This window comes from Hemicordylus capensis, chromosome 11 (genome assembly GCF_027244095.1).
Source record: "Hemicordylus capensis ecotype Gifberg chromosome 11, rHemCap1.1.pri, whole genome shotgun sequence".
NCBI classification, from domain to species: domain Eukaryota; kingdom Metazoa; phylum Chordata; class Lepidosauria; order Squamata; family Cordylidae; genus Hemicordylus; species Hemicordylus capensis.
In genome coordinates this window covers 2,261,252-2,289,000 of record NC_069667.1, presented here as the reverse complement: position 1 = coordinate 2,289,000, position 27,749 = coordinate 2,261,252, and the positions used below count along the sequence as shown (strand labels likewise).

Genomic DNA, 27,749 nt, shown 5'->3' with positions numbered 1-27,749 from the left:
TGGAAGAGGAGAGAAGCATCACACTAGCAAAAGCAAGAAAGTGAAATTCTGTGAAGAATGGAAAAGTTATTTTGGCCATGGCTGATGCTGCTTGTGGCTACTGTCCCTGGGAAAGGTGAGTGCCTGCCTCCCCTTGCCAATTTGGTATTAAAATAATATATGACAGTTACTTAATTCAAGAAAGATGAAAAACTGTATCTACAGGACTTTGACTGCAATCCTATGCACACTAACTTGGGAGAAAGTTCCACTGAACTTTCTGAACTGAATCTGAATGGAGATTTACTTCTGAGTAAGCTTGTATAGGCTCAAGCTACACTTTTTTCAGATGTTGTAAATGTAATCATTAGGGCTGCAATATCTGATCAATTTATTAGGTGATGTGCTTAAAAATCTTAGGTGCTCCTGGTTAATCAGACAGCAAATATCTCTCTCTCTCATGTGCGTGCACACACACACACACACACACCACACACACACTTTCAATACAATACAATACAATACAATACAATACAATACAATACTTATATACCGCTTTTCAATCAAAGTTCCCAAAGTGGTTTACATACAGAAATTAATTAATTAATTAAATACCTCCCTGTCCCCAGAGGGCTCACGATCTATAGTTTTTAGAAATACTTAGAAATAAAAGTATTTCTAAAAACTATAGATGGTGAACACTTAAAAGGTACAAACCCCTGTCTTATCACATAGGAATCGAAATTATATTTGCCCCAACAGTGCATCTTCTAAGAACAAAGAACAAATGATTCTTGATTCCATTTCATTATTTTACTTACATACAATTGTATACTAAAACTCAAATGACTTATTGACCAACATCTCTATAATAAGGTGATGTTCCTAGTAATAATCAAAATGCTGATTTTTAAAAAAAACTTTGGAGGAGTGTGATGGAAAAACAAACAAACCTCAGCATGGCATTTTAAGAATGTTTAACATGACTGGATGTAACTTCTGAAGAGTGGATCCAGCTCCAGCCATGCACGAAGGAGCTGCTAATATTTTAAATTAAATAAATTTTAATACGTGATACATTACAAGAATGTGGCTGGGGATGCGCTTTGGAATGCACACGCAAAGCAGTTCTTCACAGGCAGGCTGCTTCTCCCCTTAGATGCTCCTGGCAATCTGATGGATGCCTGCAGTTTTCTGTCTAGCAAGCGGCCATATGCATGAGACAGCTGATGTACACAAAATTGCTTCTTGGCTGGGTGGGTTAGGGCAGAGGTTAGTTTGAAAGGCAAAACAGGAGGACACATTTTTGTCTTTGTGGGGGCTGCAAAACTGGTTGTGCTAGTCTTATTGATTCCTTGATATCAGAAAGGGTCTTGTCTTGTGGGACAAGCATGAATTGTCCCCTTTGCTAAGGAGAGTCTGCCTTGGCTTGCACATGGATGAGAGACTACATATATTCCCCTTAGGGGACGGGGCCATAGTAGCTCAGTGGTCGAACGTCTGCTTTGCATGCAGAAGGCCCCAGGTTCACTCCCTGGCAGCATCTCCAGGAGGCTTGACACACAGGGCTTCTGGCCCGAATCTCCTTCAGAAGAGAGTGTGTGCGTTCACACACCAGCCAAACTTAGCCTGAAGTCCCTTCAAGCTCCACACTCCACACACAAATTGGGTTTTGTGATGTGAATTCGAGCCTATCTCAAAGTATGTCCGGGTTTAAAAAATGCTGGTTTTAAGCTACTTTTTCTGAAAACGCCAGAGCAAATGGGAGAGGCACTGACGTAGAATCATTGGCATGATAAGAAGGACATTCTGTTTACAAATGCAGATCTTCTCTGCAGGGAGCTCTCCCCCCTGCCTCCATTGGCTGGCAGGAAAACACTGACACCTGCCATGTGGACTTGTTTCAAAAGAAAACTGAAAGCAGAGGGGAGGGGCTGTTTCCCTCAATGCCGCGAGTGTACTTCGAAGTGGCTTCACACAACTTTTACCCCGAAGCCTGAATCCAAGTGTGAATAACTCCCAGGGCACTTTCCAGACTAGCTGCTCAACAGCAGCAAAATACCTCCGTTCAGGCAAGCCACATTCTAAATGTAAACAGCAGGGGAGCAGTCTTGCGGAAACTAACAATCTGAAAAAACCAGCAACTTTTTTACGCCTAATATATGATGTCCTAGCTCTATATCGCAGCGATTAAATTAAAAGCAAGGCATTGCCAATGTGAACAACACCCTGCTGTCCGCGTAGGGATTGCGGTGTCACAATGCAGGAAGCATGGAAGCACACTTCCAAGATCTGACATGACCCCATTGCAGGGTCTAATCTGGAAAGCGCACAGGTAGGGCTGGGAAAGACTCCTGCCTGGAGTCATGGAGATCTGCTGGCTGTCAGCGTAGAAAGTTAGACAGACCAAGGGGCTAACATGGTATAAACACCAATGAACTGATGTATAAGGAGCTGAAACCTAGACCTGGAATCATGCACAACAGATCCAGTGGCCGACAATACAACATGGCACATAGAAAGTGAACTATAATATGAAGACTATAATTCCAATCACTAAATCATTTGCAAATAATAATCATAAAGAGTTAAATATGAGACCAAAAAGCACATCCCACTCTATACTAGTCAAAGTGACAATATAAAACATGAAATACAATAAGCGTAGCACTCAGCATAATAACATTCATAACAAACTACACAATGCAGTTCATGACACATTCATTAATACATAACACACAACAGAAACACTAGTGTATACAAATACAGTGAATATTTATATACCACTTTTCAACAAAAGTTCCCAAAGTGGTTTACATAGATTTAATAAATAAATAAATAAAATAAAATAAAATAAAATGGCTCCCTGTCCCCAAAGGGCTCACAATCTAAAAAGAAACATAAGCTAAACCCCAGCAACAGCCACTGGAGAGATGCTATGCTGGGGGTGGGGAGAAGAGGGCCAGTTCCTTTCCCCTGCTAAATATATGGGAATTGCTACTTCAAAAAGGTGCCTCTTTGCTCAGTTAGTGGGGGACATGCAGTGTATAACTGCATTGGAGCTTTGATCATGTTTCCAGTTATGCCAAATATTAATCCAATAATAATTCTCATAGAGAACAAGATTATCTCCAATACATTCAAAAGAGGTGAAGCAGACTCATACAGAGATGCAACACAACAGGTATCTTTTTGAATGCCATTATGGCTGGGGATGGCGCGTGGGGTGTTGTGTAGTCCTGAGATTCATTACCCAGGACTCTGCCTAAAATTAATCTCCAGCTTTGCTACAGTGAGGGAAATAAGTATTTGATCCCCTGCTGATTTTGTCCGTTTGCCCTCTGACACAGAAATGACCAGGCTATAATTGGAATGGTAGGTTTATTGTAGCTGTGAGAGACAGAATAACAACAAACAAACCCTCAAAAGCCCAGTGCCCAAAAGTCAGCGATGGATTTGCATTGTAGTGAGGGAAATAAGTATTCTATCCCTTCACAAAAGATGTCTTAGTACTTGGTGGCAAAACCCTTGTTGGCAATCACAGAGGTCAGACGTTTCTTGTAGTTGGCCACCAGGTTTGCACACAACCCAGGAGGCATGTTGTCCCACTCCTCTTTGCAGATCCTCTCCAAGTCAGAAAGGTTTCGAGGCTGATGTTTGGCAACCCGAACCTTCAGCTCCCTCCACAGATTTTCTATGGGATTAAGGTCTGGAGACTGGCTGGGCCACTCCAGGACCTTCATGTGCTTCTTCTTGAGCCACTCCTTTGTTGCCTTGGCTGTGTGTTTTGGGTCATTGTCATGCTGGAATACCCATCCACGACCCATTCTCAATGCCCTGGCTGAGAGAAGGAGGTGCTCACCCAAGATCTGACGGTACATGGTCCTGTCCATCATCCCTTCGATGCGGTGAAGGTGTCCTGTCCCCTTAGCAGAAAAACACCCTCAAAGCATAATGTGTCCACTTCCATGTTTGACGGTGGGGATGGCCTGTACATGTGCTGCCTTGAGCAGGGGGACCTTGCGGGCACTGCAAGATTTCAGTCCTTCACGGCGTAGTGCGTTACCAATTGTTTTCTTGGTGACTATGGTTCCAGCTGCCCTGAGATCATTGACAAGTTCCCCCCGTGTAGTTCTGGGCTGCTTTGTCACCGTTCTCATGATCATTGCAACTCCACGAGGTGAGATCTTGCATGGAGCCCCAGACCGAGGGAGATTGACAGTTATTTTGTGTTTCTTCCATTTGTGAGTTATCGTGCCAACTGTAGTCACCTTCTCACCAAGCTGCTTGGCGATAGTCTTGTAGCCCAGTACAGCCTTGTGCAGGTCTACAACCTTGTCCCTGACATCCTTCGACAGCTTTTTGGTCTTGGGCAAGGTGGTGAGTTTGGAAGCTGAGTGATTGCTTGCTTCTATGGACAGGCGTCTTTTATACAGGTACTGTAACAAGCTGGGATTAGGAGCACTCCCTTACAGAGGGTGTTCCTCATCTCAGCTCGTTACCTGCATATAGTGAAAAGACACCTGGGAGCCTGAAATCTTGCTGGTTGATAGGGGATCGAATACTTATTTCCCTCACTACAATGCAAATCCATCGCTGACTTTTGGGCACTGGGCTTTTGAGGGTTTGTTTGTTGTTATTCTGTCTCTCACAGCTACAATAAACCTACCATTCCAATTATAGCCTGGTCATTTCTGTGTCAAGGGCAAACAGACAAAATCAGCAGGGGATCAAATACTCATTTCCCTCACTGTATCTCTTAACTTTCTATTTCTATATCTATCTAAAACAAGGGAAGTCCTTTGTTGTTTCTTTGTCTCTGTAACCCCTGGTGACACTTGAAATCCCTTTTGCATGTAGCAGAGTCTAATCTAAATCCTGTAACTTCTTAGGAACATTGGAAGCTGCCATATACTGAGTCAGAGCATTGGTTTATCTAGCTCAGTACTGTCTACACAGACTGGCAGCGGCTTCTCCAAGGTTGCAGGCAGGAATCTCTCTCAGCCCTATCTTGGAGATGCTGCCAGGGAGGGGACTTGAAACCTAGCTGCTCTTCCCAGAGTGGCTCCATCCCCTAGGTGAATATCTTGCAGTGCTCATGCTTCTAGTCTCCCATTCTTATGCAACCAGGGCAGACCCTGCTTAGCTAAGGGGTCAAGTCATGCTTGCTACCACAAGACCAGCTCTCCTCTCCTGAAGTTCTTCTTCTGAACTCCATTTTAAGACTGCAGCAAACTGCAGATGTTGAGGTTTTTCCACTGTGCTCAGCCTTTTCTCTTTCCTGCCACTTTTTCTAAATTGTTCTCCTAAAATCCATCCTGTTGAAGAGTTCTGGCATACTTGAAAGGTTGCTCAAAACTTTGTGACCTGTTAGTTGATCTTTTAATACAGTTATGAACCTATTTGGGCTTTTGGACACCTTCTGCATCTGCAGTTTGTTCATATCTGTGTCTACTTGGAAGAAGCCCTGTTGAGTTCAAGTGGGGCTTACTCCCAAGTAAGCATTCATAAGACTATAGCCCAAATGAGAGAGTCTTTAAAAAAGCAATGAGCCATTGATCAGATGCGAGTGGGTCGTGGGTGGGTGGACTCTCAGTTCTATCTCAGTCCCTTAATCTCTGTTTTATCTGAGAGGGGAGCAGATAACTTGCAAAGTGAGGGTTGTCTTTTCTAGAACATTGCAGCAACTGTGTTTGTGACAATTCATGCATTTACTATGATATATCATTTTAAAAAGGTAAAATGTGATAACTGGATATGCAGGGAAGGAAGAAGATAGATACACAGAAAGAGGAGACAAGTTGATAGTGCTACTCTTATTGGGTTAAGGCAGAGGTTCTCAAATGGGTCCCCCAATATTGTTGGACTACCACTCCCATCTTCCCTGCCGCTATGGCAGGGGATGATGGGAGTGGTAATCCAACAGTTTGAGAATCTCTGAGTTAAGGGGGGAGCTGCCAATATCCTGAAGAGACTGTGACAAATTTGGCAAAGAAAACAAGAAGCCTGTCAAGTTCCCCCTTCTCTCCCCACTGGGGTGTCGCAATGGATGTGATTGATGTGTTGACATCAATGCTGCTTGCGTTGGTGTGAACACACAACGCAACAGTGTCTCATCATCTCACATTCCCATCAATATGCACTTAGGGGAAGAGAAGGGGAATTTTGACCTGGACATCCTGGCTGCTGCTCTTGTCTTAATCACCACTTTTGTTCCCTAAATCTGGTGGTGATTAAACTGAACAAAATAAACAGCAATGCAGGAAAAACCTAAAGGCTGTGCAGAATGTTGTTGTTGTTATGCTATTTATTTATTTATCATTTTTATTTATTAACATATTTTTATACCTCCCAAAACTTACGTCTCTGGGTGGTTTACAACAAAATAAAAACAGAAAGTAATACATTAGTTAAAACAAAAAGGAAAAGTTTAAAACATTACAACAATTTAAAATTTCTAAAAGAATATTTTAAAACAGCATTAAAGCCATTAAAACAATATTAATTAATTTATACACAGTCAACCAGATGTTATTGACTGGATTTGGTACTTTAATTATCGGGCCCTTTCCAAGGGTCTAGGATAACTAAATTAAAAATTAAAGATAGCATCATAGTATTCGTGCTGTCCTGAGTAGTGTGGCCTTCTGTAGCTGATGTGCTGTAATTTTATCGATGCCTGAGGGGTTGAGATGGTGTTCAAGTTCTTTTGGTACTGCACCAAGGGCACCAACAACTATTGGTACCATTAATGTTTTCTTTTTCCAGAGCTGCTCAATTTCAATCTGAAGGCCCTTGTATTTAGTTATTTTCTCCAATTGTTTTTTGCCGACTCGTCTATCCCCTGGGATTGCAATATCAGTTATCAGAACCCAATTCTTCTCGATGACTGACAGATCCAGCGTATTGTGCGCTAAATACCTATCAGTTTGTATTCTAAAATCTCAAAGGATTTTTGCCTCCTCGTTTTTCTGTGACCTTCTCAATTGGATGATTCCACCAATTCTTGCTTGCTGGCAATTTGTCATTCTTGCAAAAGTTCCAGTGGATCATATTTTTATTATTTTTATTTTTATTATTTTCTTTTCCTCTCTGGACTAAGAGTGTGTATCCAATCCAATCCAATCTTTATTACGGTCATAGACCAGAGTACAAAAACACAAAAAAGAACAGACACAGAAAAACAGAAAACATAAGAACAAATATATCAAGATCAAACATTTAAAAACCTGAACGGATTTTTCAAATTATATAACAGTACCTGGCCACTCTATTAATAACATTCTCATCAGGATTGGCTAATAAAAACTTCAGATAAAAATCATTGGGATGCCCTATAAAATCAGTCAGCAAAGGGGAAATTAATCCTAAATGGGCATCCCTATAAAAATCACAATATAAAATAGAATGCACACTGGTCTCCACTTGACTTGTGGACATCGGCGGGCAGGAAAAGGTGTGCCTTTAAATCTACCCTCTAAAACAGTGGAGGGGAGGACATCCAAATGCGCTAAGGTCAAAGCGCATCTAAATTTGGGAACAATAACAAGACACAGATAACTTGCGGGGTTAGAGCTAATTGTTTGCTCACCCAAATGGACATTCTTGGGCAAAAGCAACTTCCTCCTGAAGATCTAGAACTATAATACGTTACTTGATTTCCTTCCTGGCCCGGTCACAATCCATTTTAAGGATTTCTTCTGTAGAGAACCCATAATGTGCTAGTTTGCCCCTGATCTGGGTGGACCACCTGAACCTGAACGAATCAGTTTTGATAAGAGAGGCCAGGCCCACACAAGAGACCACAAATTTTAACCCAAATAGGATGATGGTTCTCCAGCAGGGGTGTATCTAGGGTAGGGCAGGCAGGGCACATGCCCCAGGTGCCACTTGAAGGGGGGCGCCATTTTTGAAAAAAAAAAAAAATTAAAAAACGGCCACCAAAAACAAAATGGCCACCATGCATGCTCAAATGGCCTCTGTGAGGCCCTAGGCCATGCCAGGACTCACAGAAACCATTTGAGCATGTGTGGTGGCCATCTTGTTTTCAGCGGCCATTTTTTTAAAAAGTTATTTTTAAAAATGGCCACTGTACATGCTCAAATGGTCCCTGTGAGGCCCTAGAGGCCAGTGGGGGGAGGAGAAACCTTTGCAGACCCCCTCACGGCCCTTAGGAAGCCCCCCAAAGGGGCTACAGGTTAAAAAAAATTAAAAATTAAAAATATAATATAAGTCACTGTACACATATTCAGATTGGTACTATGTACAGAGAATCAGGGCTTGTGAATACTGAGCTGAAGCTTATGAGCTAGAATTGTATTCATTTGCTCTTATTTTGCTTCTTGTGATAAATGAGTTAAATGTGATGTCTTAATAATATGGCTATTAATGGTGAGTTCGTCTTTGAATCAGTATGAAATCCTTAGTATTAAGCCCCACTGGGAGTTTCATGCTCTCTTTCTCTCATTTTAACTGTCTTTCTGAAAGATTAGACTATACTCCAAGCAGTGACACAGTTTACTCTGCATATCCTTTATTTATTTTCAGAGTATCTGGGAAAAGTCAAATTCTCCCTTGATTTTTAAAACTTATGTAATAGTGATGTTACAATGCATAGTAGAGAATTAGACAGGCACTTCTGTTTAGTTTTCCAAGTGCACCTCCACATAGTATGTGGATATTTCATGAGCCCCAGCATACTGAAATTTGTAGTTTTCCAGCATTTTTTGGTCTGGCTACATCCACTGCTAAATAGTTTTTGAAAGATTAAAAGATTAACGAGCTTGACTTGTATTTTTCAGCTGATATTATGGTAAAGTTATCTGAAAGATGGGTGTCAGATGCTTGAACAGGGGGCGCCATTTCAGTGCTTCCCCTTGGCGCAATTTCCCCTAGAGACGCCTCTGTTTTCCAGTAACAGGTTACCATTCCAATCCAGCCCACCTCTCTTCCTAACACAACAGTAGGAACACAGCGGGGGACCGATAATATCGATCTCAGAAATTTAGATTACAAAGCTTCTAAAGACGAGAAATTTCTAGCCGGTCCTAACTGGGCACCATACAACAATTGGGGATAAACTTTGGTGACAAATAATTTAATTGCTGCAGGGATATAAGAAGCTCCCTTTGAGTAATAAAAAGAGATAATAAGATTAGTAGTACGCTGAGCCGTCATCAGAGTGGACTTAAGGTGGGGGCTACGTGAACCTGAAGAGTGAAATACCACTCCTAGATATTTAAGAGTTTACTTGGGCTATCCTATGACCATTAATAGACCAGTTATGCTGTCTGGGCCATTTTGCAAAAGCCATGATTTTGGTTTTTTGATAATTGATCTCAATAGCCTCTTGAGTACAAAATCTAAGAGTGTGTATCTACAACTTAAAGTAACACTTCAGGGCCAGGCTAGATCTGACATGGGGAAGCCATGACTGCACAACTACAGCCCTCCAGTTGTTGGACTACAACTCCCATCATCCCCAGCCACAGTGGCCAATAGGGATGATGGGGGTTGCAGTCCAATATCAGCAGGGAGGACCAAAGTTGTGCACCCTGTTCTGCATGGTCTGTGTGTCATTAGCATTGATGGGCTTTCGTGTGTGTGTGTGTGTGTGTGTGTGTGTGTGTGTGTGTGTGTGTGTAAGCCATCTTGGAACCTTCCTTGGCTCTACCAATCAAAGTCTTCAAGGCAGCCCCTCCCACTAGTCATTAATCATGGTTATCCTCCTCAGTCTTTCTTCAAGTACCACAAGAAATGCATTGAAGGGACCTTTCATTTGACATAAATGATAGTGTACTTTGTAGTGTTACACCCCCCCACCCATTATATATATATGTGTGTGTGTGTGTATGTATGTGTATGTGCAACTTTATTTGCATTGTTTCCCTTTACATCCCCCACCCCAGGTAGGAATCTCTGTTCTTTAGGAGCTGCTTAAACTGTGGAACTAAACTCCGAATCCTGGACAGCCACACAGAGTGCCTTCGAGGTTGTACATGAAAAGCATATGTCCTAGCCGAGCTTCTCACCTCAGATCTAGTTTGTGGGCGCGAGCATTAACTGCCAATGCCTCACTGGCTGAAACGTTTTCAAACAACCAAGAGGTGTTTCCCTGTGACAGCTCAGCCTCCGCTGTGTATGATAAGGGTGTGCATGAATGGTTCGTTGTGAACTGGTTCATCTCAAACTGGGCCTGGTTCAGAGGTCTGATTGCAGACTGAACCGGGGGCGGTGCAGTCAATGACCGAATCGAACCAGGCCCGATTGGGGCAAACCAGTTCGGCATGCACAGAGTCTAGAACCGAGCCACCGCCCAGCCAGAGGCTTGGTAAAGAAGGGAGGAGCAAGCTTGGGGCTGAGCCTGGAGGGTGAGCGGTGGTGCTGGCAGCCATGCTGGTCAGGCAGGGAGCTTATTTCATCGTTCGCCGCCCCCACCAGCCACCCCTTCCATTTGAAAGAGAACACACACACACACACACACACACACACACCACAGTACTTCTAAAGGGAAATCTCTGGAATGCTCTCCCAGTGGCTATTTGCTCCTCGGTCTCCATCACAGCTTTTAGAAAGAGTGTAAAATCTTGGCTTTTTGCCCAGGCTTTTATGTGATTCTCTGCTGCTGCTCTTTGTACTCTGTATTGCTTTTATGCTTTTGTTTTAAAATTTTAATCAATTTGTTTAATATTTTTCACTTAATATTTAATTGTCTTTCTTGCCATCTTGTTTTTAAATTTTACTGTAAACCGCCTTGGGATTGTTTTAATGAAAGGCGGTATATAAATTTAACAATCAATCAATCAATAAAATTATAATTATATTGGCCACCTGAACAGCTGAAACAGTTTGGTCAAACAGAATAGCAATAGCAATAGCAATAGCAATAGCACTTACATTTATATACCGCTCTATAGCCGGAGCTCTCTAAGCGGTTTACAATGATTTTAGCATATTGCCCCCAACATTCTGGGTACTCATTTTGTACCGGCAAGTCAATGGACCGGCAAGTCAGTTTGACCAAACCAGTTCCGAGCAACACAATTTGGTTCTAATTGATTTGAATTCGAGCTGAGCTGCGTTTTTTGGTTCTGTGCACACCCTTCGTGTACAGGGCTGATTCTGACCCAGGTTATGCTGGACCCAGGTACAGCAACACACTTCCTATCCACACCATGCATTTGAGGGCCCTCTTCTCAGCTTCACTTTTCAAATGAGTGCAGGTACAGTCATTTTCATAAATACATGTACAAGTGTGCAGACATCTGTGTACAGCTTAATGATTGAATAAAGCTCATGCCATTGAAATTGGAATGGCATGCAGGAGAGAGAAAGAGAGAGCAGGTTGTGACTAGCATATCCCCAACCCTTTGGGAGTCGAGCTGGCATAGATGTATCATCTCTTTGACATTTGATTAATGCATTTGATTAAGTGGGCTCTGACCCATGGAACTCTATGCCACAGTAAATTTGCTAGTCTTTAAAACAGTTCATGTCCTTCCTTCCTTGCTCCCTGTTGTTCAAATATACTGTATAAACAAACAGCTTCCTTTCAGCGGGGTGGGAGGATGTACCAGATACACCAAGTGTTTGCACGCATTGCACAAGGGGAGATCAGGCTGTGATGTATAGCATGTGGCAGATGCCATCAGGTTGCACAATCATACTTAGTTCATCTCCCCAACATGTCAGAAGGACACTTGGCTGTCTGGGGGAACGTTTGAATGTTTCTCTTCTGGCATGGTGACTTCTTAACAAAACCAGTAGATTGTTTTTGTCCTCTTAGAAAGTTGGAATGTATTTCAACTGAAGTTCAGGAGCCAAACATCTGACATGTTTGGGATCATTTTCCAGAATCAAATAGCATAAGGCAACCTTCATGCAAGAGAACACAGACTCGAGAGCCACTTCCCTGCACGTTGCTGACTTGTCTAGAGATCACCTGCATTCATTCTTAGCATCATCTTCTGCTGACATTTGTGCTGCTTCTCCCCCACAGCTCTGGATCTGAATGGCACACGGGAGATCGGTGGGACCTGGAAAGCTGCAGTTACTTTACCGTGTGCCTACGAACCCTCTCCTGGCTTCAGGGAGGAAAACGTCGTTTGGAAATCCTCCCAGCAAGACCACGGCCCAAGGACCATCTTCCGCCGAGATGGTAGCTCTGGAGACCAGACACTCCTGGTGAGTTTCCAAGGCAGACTCAGCGTCCCGAAGCAACCTCCAGGAGACGTCTCCCTGATCATCAAAGACCTGGAGATGACAGATAGCGGACACTACACCTGTGAAGTCACCTGGCAGTCTGGAGACCAGAGCATGATAACCCAAGAGTGGACTACCACACTTAGGGTCAAGAAAGGTAACCTTAAGAAGGAGTGGCTGGGGTTTTACAGCATCCTGCCATCATAAATACGAAAATAACCACCACCACCACCACCACCACCAGACATGTATTTACTTAGCTTTGCATAATTTCCATCTTGTGTATATATTTATGAGTCACAAACTTTTATAAAGTGTGCACCTCCCAATGTGCCACCCCTGCATAGTCCTGTGGGGGATGAAACATTCTGGCCAGCCCAAATTGCACAGTGGCTATAACATAGGATGTTAATGTGATGAAGGCTGGTGGGGTCATTCTGTCCCCAAATGACTCTGCAGGGCACCAGGTGAGGGGGGGGGGGATATGCACACAAGCCTTCTTTGTCTTGCAATGATGAGGCATCCAGACCAGGTTAAACACATTTTTGCTTTTTCTATTCAGGTTTTCCATTTTGCTTTGAGGGTGAAGGGAAGGGTTCCCAAGCTTTTCTCTGACCACGATGAGGACTAGGAAGTTGCTAATCCCCCTGATACTTGCAACTCCATGATCTCACAACGCCTTCCTTCGTTTCCCCTCCCTTACTTGCTTCATTGCTTGGGTCTTCTTTAGTTACTTGTACTTCACTGCTATGCTTCCTTGGTAAATCGATCTGCTCTCCAGTTCCAGTGACCAAGCCATTCGTCCGACTCAGTAGCGCGGGATCCTTCGTGGTCTCGGGAACACGGCTCACCATGACCTGTGTGGCCAGTGGCTCTCCACGCATCACGTACCGATGGTACAAAGAAATGCCAGGAGGAAACAGACTGCTTGTGGAGGCTGCTATACTTGACCTCGGCGTGGTGGGTCCACGTGATGGTGCAAAATACTACTGTGAGGCAGAAAACCGAATTAGCACACAAGCAAGTAGGAGCGACCCTGTTCTGCTCACGGTGATTGGTGAGGAAAGTAATTATCAGTAGGGCTTGGCATCTATATTAAGAGCTCCAGTATGGGAATTCTTCACATACAAAGCTTTAATGGGTCAACCAAACATTGTCTAGAACCAGACACCATTTGAACCAACCTTCTTGATTCCCCCTTTCATCCTAGGAGTTTATGGATGTGAAGAAGTACCAGTGCATGCATGGGGTACTTATGCCCTGTGGCTTCCTCCTCCTCCACTTTTGTGGCAGTCACAGCTCTGGCAAGCGTCTCGCACGAGTCCACAAAGCTGCCTATCTGGCAGATCCTGCCCATTGGGTGTATGAGATGACTCATTATCTGATCCCTGATCTCTGGAAATGAAGAGAAGTAGAGAGCAGAACGTGGGAGTTTCCTGAGATGGGCAGTCAACAGGGACATTGACAGAGGCGTATCTAGAAAAATAGCGCCTAGGGCAAGCACTGAAATTATGCCCCCTGTCCAAACATCTGACACCCATCTTTCAGATAACTTTACCATAATATCAGCTGAAAAATACAAGTCAAGCTCATTAATCTTTTAATATTTCAAAAACTACTTAGCAGTGGACATAGCCAGACCAAAAAATGCTGGAAAACTACAAATTTCAGTATGTGGGGGCTCATGAAATACCCAAATACTATGTGGAGGTGTACTTGGAAAACTAAACAGAAGTGCCTGTGTAATTCTCTACTATGCATTGTAGCATCACCATTACATAAGTTTTAAAAATCAATGGAGAATTTGACTTTTCCCAGATACTCTGAAAATAATTAAAGGATATGCAGAGTAAACTGTGTCACTGCTTGGAGTATATTCTAGTATTTCAGAAAGACAGTTAAAATGAGAGAAAGAGCGCAAGAAACTCCCAGTGGGCCTTAATACTAAGGATTTCACACTGATTCAAAGACAAACTCACCATTAATAGCCATATTATTAAGACATCACATTTAACTCACTTATCCCAAGAAGCAAAGAAAGAGCAAATGAATACAATCCTAGCTCATAAACTTCAGCTCAGTATTCACAAGCCCTGATTCTCTGTGCATAGTGCCAAACTGAATATGTGTACAGTCACTTATATTTTTTAAAAATATTTTTTTAACCTGTAGCCCCTTCAAGGGGCTTCCTAAAGGCCGTGGGGGGTGGGGTGGGGTCTGCAAAGGTTCCCCCTCCCCGCACTGGCCTCTAGGACCATTTGAGCATGTGTGGTGGCCATTTTAAAAAATAAATTTTGTTTTTTAAAAATGGCCACTGAAAACAAAATGGCTGCCGTGCATGCTCAAATGGCCCACAGATTTTTTAATTTTTTTAAATGGCGCCCCTTCAAGTGGCACCCGGGGCACGTGCCCTGCCTGCCCTACCCTACCTGGGCATTGGTCAGCTGAGTGAAAGGTTGGGTGGGTGCAGATTAGAAACCTATCTGAATCGTGATCAACTCTCACTTCAGGAATGCTCATAAATTGGAGGAACTGCGGTATTTCCAAATCTGAAAATGAAGTGTTCTAGTTGCAGCCCCTCTTAATGGTTTGCATGGGTTCTTGGTTTGTAAGTTATAGACTGTTGCAGAGAAATTACTTATCCTCTGTAAGTAATTGTACAGGAAGCAACTTCAACTGAGAAACAAAAGTTTGATATTTATTACTAACCAAAACATAGGCTAAGAAAACAATAAACAGAGTGACAGTCAGAGAGGGAGAACCTCTCCATTTGAATTCATGGCTGCAGGTGAGGAGCAGACAAACTAACTGCGACTCCACCTGCAAGCCAGTACATTGAGACATTCACATAGAGAAACAGCCCCCATACAAAGAACTGAGACAGTGTCCATGGCAAAAATCCCAACATAGCCTGAAGCATCACAACCACTGCTCGGAAAAATATCCCTGTTGAGGATGCACTGGGTACCAAAAAAGGAAAGGAAAGGAAAGGAAAGGAAAGGTTGTGCCATCAAGTCGGTGCCGACTCCTGGCGACCACAAAGCCATGTGGTTTTATTGGTAGAATACAGGAGTCGTTTACCCACGCAGTATGAGATGAGGCCAGGTGTGGAGGGACCCAAGTGGCGGCCCAGGTGCTGCCTCCGCCGTGGCCCACCAGCTCTGCCCCCACGTCTGACGTTATTTATTATTTATTATTTATTTATGAGATTTTTATTCCACCTTTCCAAAATGGCTCAGGGCAGTTCACAGCATGATAAAAACAATTAAAACAAATTAACAATTAAAATCAAACTATTAAAACACAATAAAACCAATAAAATACCCCAAAGCCCTGAAAATCAGGGCAACAATTTAAAATAATTGTAAACAGTTAATCATTTAAAACCCTGGAAGGCCAGGCCAAATAGGTAGGTTTTGTCTCCTGAAGGACAGCAATGATCTCAAATTACAAATTTCTGCCGGGAGTGCATTCTATAGCCCAGGAGCAGCTACAGAGAAGGCCCGCCTCTGGGTTGCCACCAGACGAACCGGTGACAACTGGAGTTAGACCTCCTCAGATGATCTTAACATGCAGTGGGGATCATGTAAGAGAAGGCGCTCTCTTAGATAACTCGGACCTAAGCCATTCAGGGCTTCAAAGGTAATAACCAGCACTTTGTATTTTGCCTGGAAACATATCAGCACCCAATGTAGCTGTTTCAAAACAGGCATAATATGGTCTCTCCGGGTTGCCCCAGAGACCAATCTGGCTGCTGCATTCTGAACTAACTGAAGTTTCCAGACTACATACAAAGGCAGCCCCATGTAGAGCGCATTGCAGTAGTCGAGCCGGGAGGTTACCAGCTGATGCACCACTGTTTTGAGGTCATCCTCTTCAAGAAATGGGCGCAGCTGTTGAATCGGCCAAAGCTGATAGAAAGCACTCCTGGCCATGGCCTCCACCTGAGAGACCAGGGTGAGGCCTGGGTCCAGGAATACTCCCAAGCTGTGCAGCTGCTCCTTTTAGGGGAGTGTAACCCCATCCATCACAGGGAGATCTAACTCATCCCTCAGATTCTGAGCCCCTACAATGAGCACCTCCATCTTGCTTGGATTCAGCTTCAATTTGTTCTCCCTCATCCAGCCCATTTAGAGAATGAGTGCCATTTCCTGAAGATGAAAAGGAGAAGTAGATTTGGGTGTCATCAGCATACTGATAACACCCAGCCCCAAATCTCCTGATGACCTCACCCAGCGGTTTCATGTAGATATTAAAAAGCATTGGTGACAGAATGGAGCCCTGGGGGACTCCATATAGCAGGTCCCATTTTGAGGAGCAACTGTCACCAAGCTCCACCATCTGGAATCTACCCGAGAGATACCCATTAGACGCAGGGGAGTGGTTTTGCTCCCAAATGGGGCCACCCAATGGTGGCTTTTCCCTTGGATGATGCCTTTCAGCACCTTCCTATATCGCTGCAGCCTGATATAGGAGTTTCCCATATTCTGGGAAACACACCAGTGGGGATTTGAACCAACAGCCTCCTGCTCTCTAGACAGGTTGCTTCTCCGTTGTGAAACACTGGGTGTATTCACATCCTTCAGCAGTTGTCCTATCAGCAACACACACTCTTTTCCTTCATTGTATATGATGTCTTTTTTGTGTCCTCAAAAGGTGTGTGTATCATGGGCGGGGTGGGGGGAATGCCAGTGTTTCCTAGGAGGAGATTCCCAAACAGGCCACCAAGGTTTCTCTTAGTCTTGATGGAGGCCGTGGCAAACTGATGCTTGGTACTTTTTCTTGCAGATCATCCAGTAACTACTCAGGGGCCGGAGATCAAGTGGGACACCACAAAGAGTGAGTCATCTGCTAAGTGCTGGATGGGGCGGTAATCTTTTGGGGGGAGGCAGGAGTTCTCAGTCAGAGCTACCAGGCAGCGCCCGTCCGTCCAGTGTAGACAAGCAAAGCCCTGTTGAAGCTTTTAAGGGCTGCTGGTGCCTTTAATAAAATTAAACGGAAGTAATTAATCAATGTAAAGTTTCCTCATTGCATTTCCTGCCCATTTTATTGTTTGCTGCTGAATGCAGAAGGAGGATCCATGACATTGCCTATGAAATGGCCTCTCTGCATTCCTGCAGGGAGGGCTTCATTGACTGTTTTCATTGTTTTCCTTTTAATTACTTATAGTCAAGTGATGCTATTTTGCTATACATAAGCAAAAGGAGAACAAAAAAAAAATACTGCTCTATGAAAAAGGAGAATTAAAAATACTGCAAGGAAACCAGTGACTCAATTCTTCCCTCACTGGAGCAGAAATGCACAATTCAGCACGAATCCCTGCCAACTGGGCTCAGCAGGGAGCAATAAAACAGGCAGGACTTGCACACAGGACCCTTTTCAATTAACACTGAAAATGCCCTTTGCTGAACAGGACTTACTTGTGAGTAAGCATGACAGAAGGATCTTGGCCATGGGGAAGCACATCCTTGGATGATGTTGTAGCCCCTACATTATATGTTCCTGGTTAAATTATCTACTTTCTCCCAAAGGTTTCTTTTCCATTCATTTTTTTTCCACGTTAAAGCAGGAATGACCCTGATTTTGATCACAGCAGCAGTCCTGGGAGAGATGGGGGAGTGTTCTCCTTATCCAATTTGAGATGCACCCACCGTAATGGTTAGTGTGTTGAACTAGGACCAGGGAGACTTGAGTTCAAATCTCCATTTGGCCATGAAACTCATTGGATGGCTCTGGGCCAATCACTTATCTCTCAGCCTACCCTACCTCACAGGGTTGTTGTGGGGAGAAACATAACCATGCAGACTACTCTGGGCTCCTTGGAGGAAGAGCAGGATATAAATACTATAATGGTTCTCCCCACACCATTTCCCAAAACTGGTGTCCCGCTTCCCACGTTCTTAGACCCACTAGAGGAGAGCTGGTCTTGTGGCAGCAAGCATGACTTGTCCCCTTAGCTAAGCAGGGTCCACCCTGGTTGCATATGAATGGGAGACTTGATGTGTGAGCCCTGTAAGAGATTCCCCTTAGGGGATAATGGGGCCACTCTGGGAAGAGCATCTAGGGTCCAAGTTTCCTCCCTGGCAGCATCTCCAAGATCAGGCTGAGCGAGACTCCTGCCTGCAAGCTTGGAGAAGCCACTGCCAGTCTGTGAAGACAATACTGAGCTAGATGGACCAGTGGTCTGACTCAGTATATGGCCACTTCCTATGTTCCTAAACAAGGTGTCTGCAGAGGCCCTTAAGGACCCTTGTGTGTGCAGGCAAGCTTAGTCACGGGGGAGGTGGTGGCAAGTTGGGAGGCACCAGGGCTTCCTCAGCCTTGCAGGTCCTTCTGCCTGACCTGAGCTGTGACCTGGCTCTAAACCTGAGGCACACCCCAGAGCATGGAGGAGGCTGAATGGGATGCCGTGTGGGCTATCCTGGGATTCAGCTGCTGTCTGTTTGGATGGGGCCAGAGTGGAATGCAGGCAGTGGGGCCAAGGCTGGACTGCTTCCCACTCTGGTCACGTAGTTGGCTAGCCTCTGGCCTACTGATTGCTGGAGCAGGTGGCCAAACTTGGAAGTGACCTCCGTTGCCCTTCTCCTCCCTGTCCTCTGCAATGGTCTTACCCAGCCAGGTCTCTTGGCTTGGCCTGCGAAGGGTCAGGGCTGTGCTCTGTGCTGGGGAAACTGCCGGTGAAGAAGAGTCCTGGAATCTTCACCCAAGAGCCAGATCCCGCCCCCTCCGGCCCCTCCGGAACTCTCTCTAGTTCCCAGGATCCTACCACCTTCTAGCACTACCAGAAAGCAGAACCCAGGATGGGGAGACGCAGCAGGCTTGAGTCTTGGGAGGTCATGTGGCCGCCTGCAAGGGATGCTGCTTGGCTAGTTTTGCATGAGGCCTCCTGCTTCCAAGGGCCAACCTTGGCATCATGGCATGGGCTGGGGACTCTGCCCTGCCCCCCCCCCCCGGCATCACTGGGCTGCAGCTCCCAACATCCCAGGAAGCCACAATGGCTGAAGGACTGGCGGACCCCTAGTGGAACCAGATCCACCTCAGTCAGGCTGGGACTGCTCACGTACAAAGCAGGGTTGCCCGAAGCCCAGGTTTAAGCTCCAAAGAGGCAGATGGGGTGGGAGCGGGGCCCTGGAGCCTCCCTGCCTCTCTCCCACCAGAGGTTTTCCTCCCAGCTGGGCTCACTTCTGGTGCTGGGTCTTGGCTGAGAGCAGAGGTGTGTCAGAGTCCAGATTGCAGGACGTAAGCCATCATCAGTGGGGAGTGTTCAGCAGCACCCCCTTTGATTCCCAAGCCCCTGGGGAGCTTCTCTTCTGACGTGCATTAAATATCGTGGCAGAAACCACTCCAGAAACTAGAGTGTGGGAGAATACAAGTACAGTGTGGGAAACCACCACCACCACCACCACCTCTACCACCACCACCACTACCACCACCCTGGAAGGTGAGCAATAGCTTCAACTTCCCATTGTGTGAGGCAATCAGAGAGAGAGAGAGGAGTGGACCCTGCTGGAAAAGTAGGGGGAAGTTTTTAACCAACACCAGTGTCCTCAGGATGGAATGGGTGGGTTTAGGCTGTCGATCTGCCTGTAATCAGCCCAGCAGCAAGGGAGGAAGGGGGGGGGAGTTTAAATAAACCTTTTAAATGTTTAAAACTGCCGCTGCACAGGAGCACGGCAGTGAGAACTCCCTCGCACCCGCCAGCCCACCTCCCAAATTATGACAGCGGTGGGGCGGGGCAGGCAAGACAGATTTGTGGGCGCACGGCTTGGAGAGAGCAGCAATACCCCTCCTAACCCAAGCCCACCCACCTCCCACATGACTGCAGTCACCCAGTTTCGGGCCTTTCTGCACACATGCAGTTTTAACCATTAAAATCGCCCCCCCAGATGAACAAAATTTGCCACTGGGGTAATTTTGCTGCCATAGGCAGGTTGCCTCTGCTGCCTCTCCTTTAATCCACCAGTGTAGGCACCTATCCTGGACATTCCATAATTGGCTGGATCCAGAAAGTGTAATCGCAGATGAACAAGTGGGATTTAGAACTGGGCAAACTTCTCTAGACCAAGGGCTAGCCTTGAGACACGGAGTGGATAAATATAAAGAAACCAGCCAGGGGCAGGTACTGTGTGCTGCTGTCTTTATTGGTTCAAGGCAGCTTTTGATTATATCTCACAGGATAGATCATGATTTTCTAGTTGCTTCATGAATGAACCCTGAGAGCGCCTCCTCTGTCATTAAACCCGCCGCCTATTGAGCTCATCTGGGGAGGTCCAGTTAGGGTTTCCGCCGGCTCGTTGGTGGCGACTCAGGACTGGGCCTCCTTTGTGGCTGCCCCAAAGCTCTGGAATGTGCTCCCTGTCAAAACAAGACGTTCTTCATCTCTGGCTGCCTTTACAAAACCCCCGAAGAAGCATCTGTTTTCTCACTTAAAGATTACGTTAATTGCTTTTATTATTGCTGCTGTAATCTTTAAACATTGTACACTGCCTAGACTACCTTTGTTCGCAGCTACAGTTTATTGTGGCCGGGGATGATGGGTGTTGTAGTCTAGCAGCTCTTGGAGCACCAGAGGTTGGGAACTCCTGATATCGATATTAGCTGGTTTACAAACATGGATTTCCTTCATTGAACTCAGGATCTTTTGCTTGATTTACAGATCAGGCTGCAACTTCCTCAGTGTCTGGGAATGCTTTGTCCAAGCAAGGTAAGATAGAGCTGTCTGAGAGAACTGGAAGAAAGACCCGAAAGTGACGTTGCCAAGCACAACGCTTCACACTCAGGAGGTCCTTCATGCTCAGATGCCCTCAGCTGAGCTGACTTTGCCTAAGCATAAGCAGTGTGTCTGATAGTTTGCTTTAGTCGCTGCATTTATGTCTAATCCCCCGAGGAGCTCAGGGCAGTGTGTATGGTTTCCTCCCCCCATGGCATCCTCGCAACAGCCTGGTAAGGTAGGTTAGGCTGAGAGAGAATGAGTGGCCCAAGGGAATCCAGTGAGCTTCATGACTGAGTGAGGGTTGGAACTAGGGTTTGCCAGGCTTAGGTCAACACGATGAACTGGGAAACTGCCTTCTACGGAGCCAAACTCTTGGTCCATCTAGCTCAGCATTGCCTACTCTGACTGGCAGCGGCTCTCCAGCCCATCAAACAGAGAAGGGTCTTTCCCAGTCCTCCTTGGAGATGCTGCCAGGGTTGAACCGAGACCTCCCTTGCAAGCAGAAGGTGATGAGCTGGTTTTGGACCAGTTGCTGAGTAGGGTATCGGCTCATGTGCAGAGGGGGAGGCAGGACTCCTTCCAAGATGCAGGGCCCCGCCTGTCATCACTCCTTGCCATCGTGCTGTGAGCTAAAGTGCCTACAACAACCTTGCAAAGGAATATTGCAGGTGACTGAGAGGGAGTAGGGTGCTGAAGGCAGGGACGGATTAAGCTTTTTGCCACCCTTTTACCTTAAACAAAAACGGTTTGCCTTTTTAAAAAAATAAGGTAAAAGAGGGGGACTTTCTCCTCGCCCACTCCACCTTTGCTGCAGCTGCCACTGCCCACAGAGAAGGGTGGCAAAATTTGAGGAGGAGCAAAATCTGCTGCTCCTCCAATTTTGCTGTCGTCGTAGGCAAATGCTTCCTCTGCCTGCCTCTCCGTTAATCCACCATTGGCTGAAGGCTGCTGAGTGAGTTCATGGCAGATCCAACTGGGGAGGTCTAGATTAGTAGCCAGGTTCTTGAATTCAATTTGAATGCTGCCCCCTGCAGCAGCCCTCTGAAGTGAGCTGTAGTTAGGCTACTTGACTGGCCCATGTTACAGACGGGGCACTGAGGCAGAGTCGCCATCTTGGGCTGAGAGGGGATTTGAACCGAGGGACCTTTGAGGACCCACACTGCCAGAGAGACAACCTGGCTCCTTGTTTCCCTAAACATAGGCTAGAAGACGACCTTAACTAACTCAGCTCTGGCTCTCCTCCTCTTCTTCTTCTAGTTTCCCGGAGAGCCGTCCTGCCTCTCTACCTCATCATCCTGATTGCGATCCTCTGTGCTGTTGTGGTCTTTGCTGCTGTTTCTGTCATTGCTTGCAGAAGACGGCCCAAGGACGGTGAGTTGGGTGCTGTGTGGAGGAGAAGGGCTCCCCTGCTGGTGGGTCAGAAGCGAACGGCTCCTGGGAGATGGGGGCAGTGCTCTGTTGCAGTGAGACACAAGACCCTCTTGGGGGCTTCTTCAGGCAGGAACTTTGTGATGGAGCCACAAGTCTGGAGGGAGACTGAGGAACATCTGGACTGCAGACTTTGAATTCAGGTTCTGAAAGTCTGAACGCAAAAGGGGACATTTGGAATCCAATATTAGCTATAAGTGGTTTTGTTTTGGTCCTCTGTGGTTAATGGTAGCTCGGGGGGGGGGCAGTTTAAGGAAGGGAACTGGTGCAGGAACAAAGGGTTAGACCTCCCCAAACATCTGGGCCCTGATCCAGATGGCCATCCCACCAGGGCGCTTTCCAGATTAGCTGCTCAAAAGCGGCTAGATGCCTCGTCCCAGCAAATCATAAAACCTGCAGGGGGAGCAGTCTCATACCAACTAACAATCTGAAAAAACAAGAAGTTTTTCATGCCGGATGTATGACGTCCTAGGTCTATATCGCAGCGATTAAATCTAGAAATGTGAACGGCACCCTGCTGTCCATGTAGGGACTGCGGTGTCACAACACAGGAAGTGTGGAAGCACACTTCCGAGATATGACATGACCCCATTGCAGGGTCTAATCTGGAAAGCGCCCTGCTTTGAGAGAGAAACAGATGTTGGGCGTTCCAAATATGGAGCTGCCCCATTGGCTCCAGTTCTGCTCTAAGACTTTTTATATCAACACACTTAGGAGGGGTGGGATGGGGCTGTAGCCCATGTGGTACAGTCCCTGCTTTCCATGCAGAAGATCTCAGGTTCACCCTCTGGCAGCATCTCCAGGTAGGGCTGGGAGAGACACCTGCCTGCAACCTGGGAGAGCCGCGGCCAGTCTGTGTCGACAAGACTGAGCTAGATGGACCAATGACCCAACTCGGTATATCAGGCAGCTTCCTAGGTTCTTAAATACTGCATCAGCTGTTGCACCAATGCTGAATACAACATGATTTTTAGTGGATGCAGTTTGCTATTTTAAAATGAATTTTCTTATTTGGGGATATTGACCTAAACCCCTGCTGTTTCATTTTCAGGTCGCATCTACCAAGTGACATAGTAAGTGATCCTCTCTGTCTCTGGCCCTGCAGTCATGAAACTGGGATGATGGGAGTTGTAGTCCTGCATACACAAGGTTAAGAACCCTTGATCTAGAGAGAGCCAGAGAAGCAGTGCAAAAAGCTCCAGCCAATCACTGTAAGAGGAAGAAAAAGCCCCGCCTCTGTTACAGCTCTACCGAACGTCCTATCCTGCCTATCGCCTTTGGAGTCAAAGGCGACACGGGCTTTATCAATTTGATTCTATCTACTGTTTTATCCATTTGATTCTAATATTTGCTGCTTTGCGTTTCAGCAATAACAGTTCCAGGCAAGTCAGAAGGGAAGAAGGCAGCTGGCTAGGACCCGTCAGGGCGTGTGAGTTTCCATACGAGGCATCCAGCCCGAGGGTTAATAACAACTACACCACAGAGCCTACGAATGGCAGCATCTATGTGCCAATGGCTGGAAAGGAAATCGAGAATGAATACGAGGCCCTGGTGTGCAAGATGGAGTCGGAATACGAGGTGGCCGATGGCAAGTAGGGAGGGAGCTGCTGGTGCCACCCCAGGAGCCACATGGCTCGTTTCGGAACTTCTGAAGTGACTTTGAAAGTGTATCCCGAGAACTAGCTCGCAGCTCCTCCTTGTGCCTTTCAGGCACTGTGTCACCCTCAAACTCTTGGCTAGAAAATGTGCATTTAGTTTTTTGAAAGTACTCTAATTTATTTGCATTCTGCTTGTCACGGACAGCATGACCCAGGGCTGTGACACTTTGGTGCTGCACAGGTTTCAGCATCTGCGCTCATTCCTGGCTTCCAAGGTCTTATTGCAGGCCTTCCAGGCTACCTTTGCAGGCTTAAGGGCTAGAAACCTGGCTTCCAATTTCAGTTCTGATCTCTGTGCTTATGTGGCACTGGCACAGTTGTAGGCTTCTGTGAGTGGATGCACCAACCAGTCTTTCACAGGACATGGCAAATGGATTGTAAAGAGAAAGGGCAGGCTCTTTTCTGGAGGCTCTTTCCCACAAATTATTATGCAAAGCAAATGAGGGAGAATAAACTGAGACTGAATCTAGATAAGATGGAGGTGCTTATTGTGCGGGGTCAGAACTCCAGAAACTATTTTGATCTCCCTGTTCTAGAAGGAGTCACACTTTCCCCAAAGGAACAGGTTCACAGTCTGGGAGTACTTCTGGATCCACAGTTCCAATCCACACCTCTCCCTGGTATCTCAGGTTGAGGTAGTGGCCAGAGGGTCTTTCTATCAGTTTCGGCTGATACACCAGCTGCGTCCGTTTCTTGAGATGAACAACTGCAAAACAGTGGTACATCTATCTGCTGGTAACCTCTAGGCTGGATTACTGCAATACGCTCTTTGTGGGGCTGCCTTTGTATGTAGTCCAGAAACTCCAGTTGGTACAGAATGTAGCGGCCAGGTTGGTCTCTGGGTCATCTCGGAGAGGCCACATCACTCCTTTGCTGATGGAGCTACACTGGCTGCCAGTAGGTTTCCGGGGAAAATACAAGGTGCTGTTTATAACCTATAAAGCCCCAAACAGCTTGGGCCCTGGGTATTATAAGAGAACATTGTCTTCATCATGAACCCCACTGCCCACTGAGGTTGTCTGGAGAGGTCAGTCTGCAGTTGCCACCAGCTCATCTGCTGGCTACTCAGGGATGGGCCTTCTCCGTTGCTGTCCTGAGGCTTTGGAATGCGCTCCCTACTGAAATAAGAGCTTCCCCATCTCTGGCAATTTTTAAAAAGCATTTGAAAACCCACCTCTTCACCCAAGCTTTGTCGGCTTTTTAAATTTTTAGGTTTTAATTTGTTTTGACTTTTAAATTGTTTAAATTGCTTTTAAGTTCTATGTATGTTTTAACGTGTTGTATGTTATTGTTAACTGCCCAGAGATGGAAGTTTGGGGCGGTGTACAAATGTGATAGATAAACAAATAAATAAAGCTTGACTGAGTATCCTTAAGCAAGGCATCAAGAATTGCCAAAGGATCTTTGCAATACAGATTTGCTAGCTGACCTCAGGCATGTAATTCAGTGTATCTTCAATATTACCCTTCTAACATGGAAGATAATTGGGTTGGTTGGCTACATTCTGTGGGGTCTGTGTTTGTTAAAAGCAAAGTGAGGTTGAAATTTTGTAACACAAATGGGCTAGCCCACCCTAATATTTTAAAAACTTCCACCCAGGGGCATCGTGAGGTTGGCGTGGACCCTGGGACAAAAAATGAAGATGGACCCCTGCCCCCCCCGCCCCCATTCAGAGAGGTGTGAGACAAAGAGCAGAGTGAGCTGCAGGATTCCCTCCCTTGGGCTGCTGTCTGCTGAGTCAGACCATTGGTCCATTTAGCTCAGTATTGTCTGCACAGACTGGCAGCAGCTTCTCCAAGGTTACAGGAAGGAGTCTCTCCCAGCTCTGTCTTGGAGATGCTGCTCGGGAGGGAACTTGGGGAACTTGGCGACTCTTTCGCATTGCCACCCTTTGCCTCTGCTGAGACTGTCTCACGTTCTCAAAGAAAGAACAGGACAAGAGAGGACAGGACAAGCTGATACAATCATAGTACATAGTACGAAGAAAGTGGGAGAGAAGTTTTTCTCCCTCTCACCAGATATAGGCCTGGGAAGTTGCCAGATCCTGAGTCAGGCTCTTGGTCCATTTAGCTCTGCAGGGTTCCAGGCAAGGCTCTTTCTTTTCCAGCCCTACCCAGAACTGCCAGGGGTTTCACCTGGGCATGTGGCTGGGCTTTGTGGGAAACCAGTCGGGATGCTGGGCGGAGCAGACCTTTGAGCTGAGCCCGCTGGGCTTGCCTTGCACTCCGATGAGGAGGCTGCTGAGAAGGTGGCTGGAAGGATCCTCCTGGAGGCAGCTGGCTCCATCCCCCGCGGACAGGCAGGCGGGTTGCCCGCTAGAGAGCCTCTCCCTCCTCCCCGCAAGCCACGAGCCCACCCGCCAGCCGCCCTGCGCCAGGTCCCCGTCTCTACCTGGGGAGACCTTTCCCTGCCAAGGGCAGCACCCTGGGCTGCTGCTGCTGCTGCTGCCGCCCCCAGAGAGAATGGAGCAGTTGGCCCCGCCTACCTGCCTGCCCCATGGAGAGGGTGCCTTGTGCGCTGTAAAACAAAGGGAGCAGCAGCGCAATGAAAGGCAGGTGCGGTGCAGCAGAAAAGGCAACACAAGGAGGAGAGCTGGTCTGGTGGTAGCAAGCAGGACTTGTCCCCTTAGCTAAGCAGGGTCTGCCCTGGCTGCATATGAATGAGAGATGAGAAGTGTGAGCATGCCAGGCCTGGTAACCCCTCTGAAACTCTGCCTGTGCACTTGGTTATTTTTATGGCCAACATGCAGAACTTTTCATTAATCTCTGTTGAATTTTATTTTGTTAATTGCAACCCAGTGTTCCATCTCATTGAAGTCGTCTTGAATTTCATTCCTGTCTTCTGAGGCATTAATTTACCCTTCCATCGGCAGATCTGATACGGATTCCCTCCACCACTTCATCAAAGTCATTGATAACCATGTTGAAGAGTGCTGGTCCCAGACAGAGCCCAGGGGCATCCCACTCAAAACCACCCTCCCATTTGAGGAGGAGCCATTGTGGAGCATGGTTTCCCAACTGTTTGTGAATCCACCTGACAGCATTACTATTTAACCTGCATCTGACTGTCTAGACAACCAAATAGTGGGGAGAATGTTATCAAATACTTGCTTAAATCAAGATAAATTATGTCCACAGCATTCCCCCAATCCACTGCCAGAAGTTATTCCAAATGTGGAAAGGTGGGAAGGCAGGGGGCCCAATCCCACTTTCTTCCTGACTGTGCAGTGGTTCAGATCAGTGTTTCTCAACCACCGGTCCCTGGACCGCTGCCGGTCCCCGAAGGGTTGAGTGCCGGTCCCTGACTGGGAGTCAAACCCCCCCCCCTGAAATCAAGGGGCACACTTCCTCAATTTTGCACATGGCACGGAAGAGGAAGAGTATCACGGAGGCATGGGACCCTTCTTGTGCCTTGCCTCCACGTGCTGCTGAGATCTTCCTATAGCTATCTTATTCCCTATCTTTACAGCTTCAAACTGTATGCGATGCAGGGGCATGGAGGAAAAAGTATGGCAGGGGGCGCCACTTGAAGGGCTGCTGGTTCTTGCATGCTCATTGTTTGCAGCCAAAGGTTGGTTGATTGAAACCCAGCTGCCTGTTGTGGTCGAGGCGCCTTGAGAGGGAACACTGTTTCCCTCTTGCATCAGTGGGGCTTGCTTGTATGTTGTTTTCATTGGCCCCATGTAGCTTTTGAATTTTTCCAATGGCCCAGCATCCCCTCTCCATTGAGTAATCACAAGCACCTCCACTCCAGACATACTGGAGACAAAT

At 46.3% G+C, this 27,749-nt stretch overlaps 1 protein-coding gene across 2 annotated transcripts; it reads left to right on the top strand.

Annotated features, from left to right (window-relative positions):
• Positions 1-25,335, top strand: VSIG4 (V-set and immunoglobulin domain containing 4). Of its 2 annotated transcripts, none has more exons than XM_053274051.1 (8): positions 1-115; positions 11,978-12,337; positions 12,962-13,237; positions 16,969-17,019; positions 20,837-20,884; positions 22,151-22,264; positions 23,373-23,394; positions 23,689-25,335. In XM_053274051.1, the coding sequence occupies exons 1-8, from the start codon at positions 58-60 to the stop codon at positions 23,915-23,917; spliced, it is 1,158 nt and encodes a 385-aa protein (XP_053130026.1). In that variant the 5' UTR covers positions 1-57; the 3' UTR covers positions 23,918-25,335. The 2 variants fall into 2 exon arrangements, with proteins under 2 accessions (XP_053130026.1, XP_053130025.1); XM_053274050.1 differs by having other exon boundaries at positions 12,962-13,246.
• Positions 25,336-27,749: the final 2,414 nt, after the last annotated feature.

What these genes read in the sequence shown, in the direction of transcription:
- VSIG4 (XM_053274050.1), top strand. Translation starts at nt 58, where the DNA reads ATGGAAAAGTTATTTTGGCCATGGCTGATGCTGCTTGTGGCTACTGTC. An exon ending in GAATGCTTTGTCCAAGCAAG is followed by an intron (nt 20,885 to 22,150) that starts GTAAGATAGAGC and finishes TTCTTCTTCTAG; the next exon opens with TTTCCCGGAGAGCCGTCCTG. An exon ending in CAGAAGACGGCCCAAGGACG is followed by an intron (nt 22,265 to 23,372) that starts GTGAGTTGGGTG and finishes TTTCATTTTCAG; the next exon opens with GTCGCATCTACCAAGTGACA.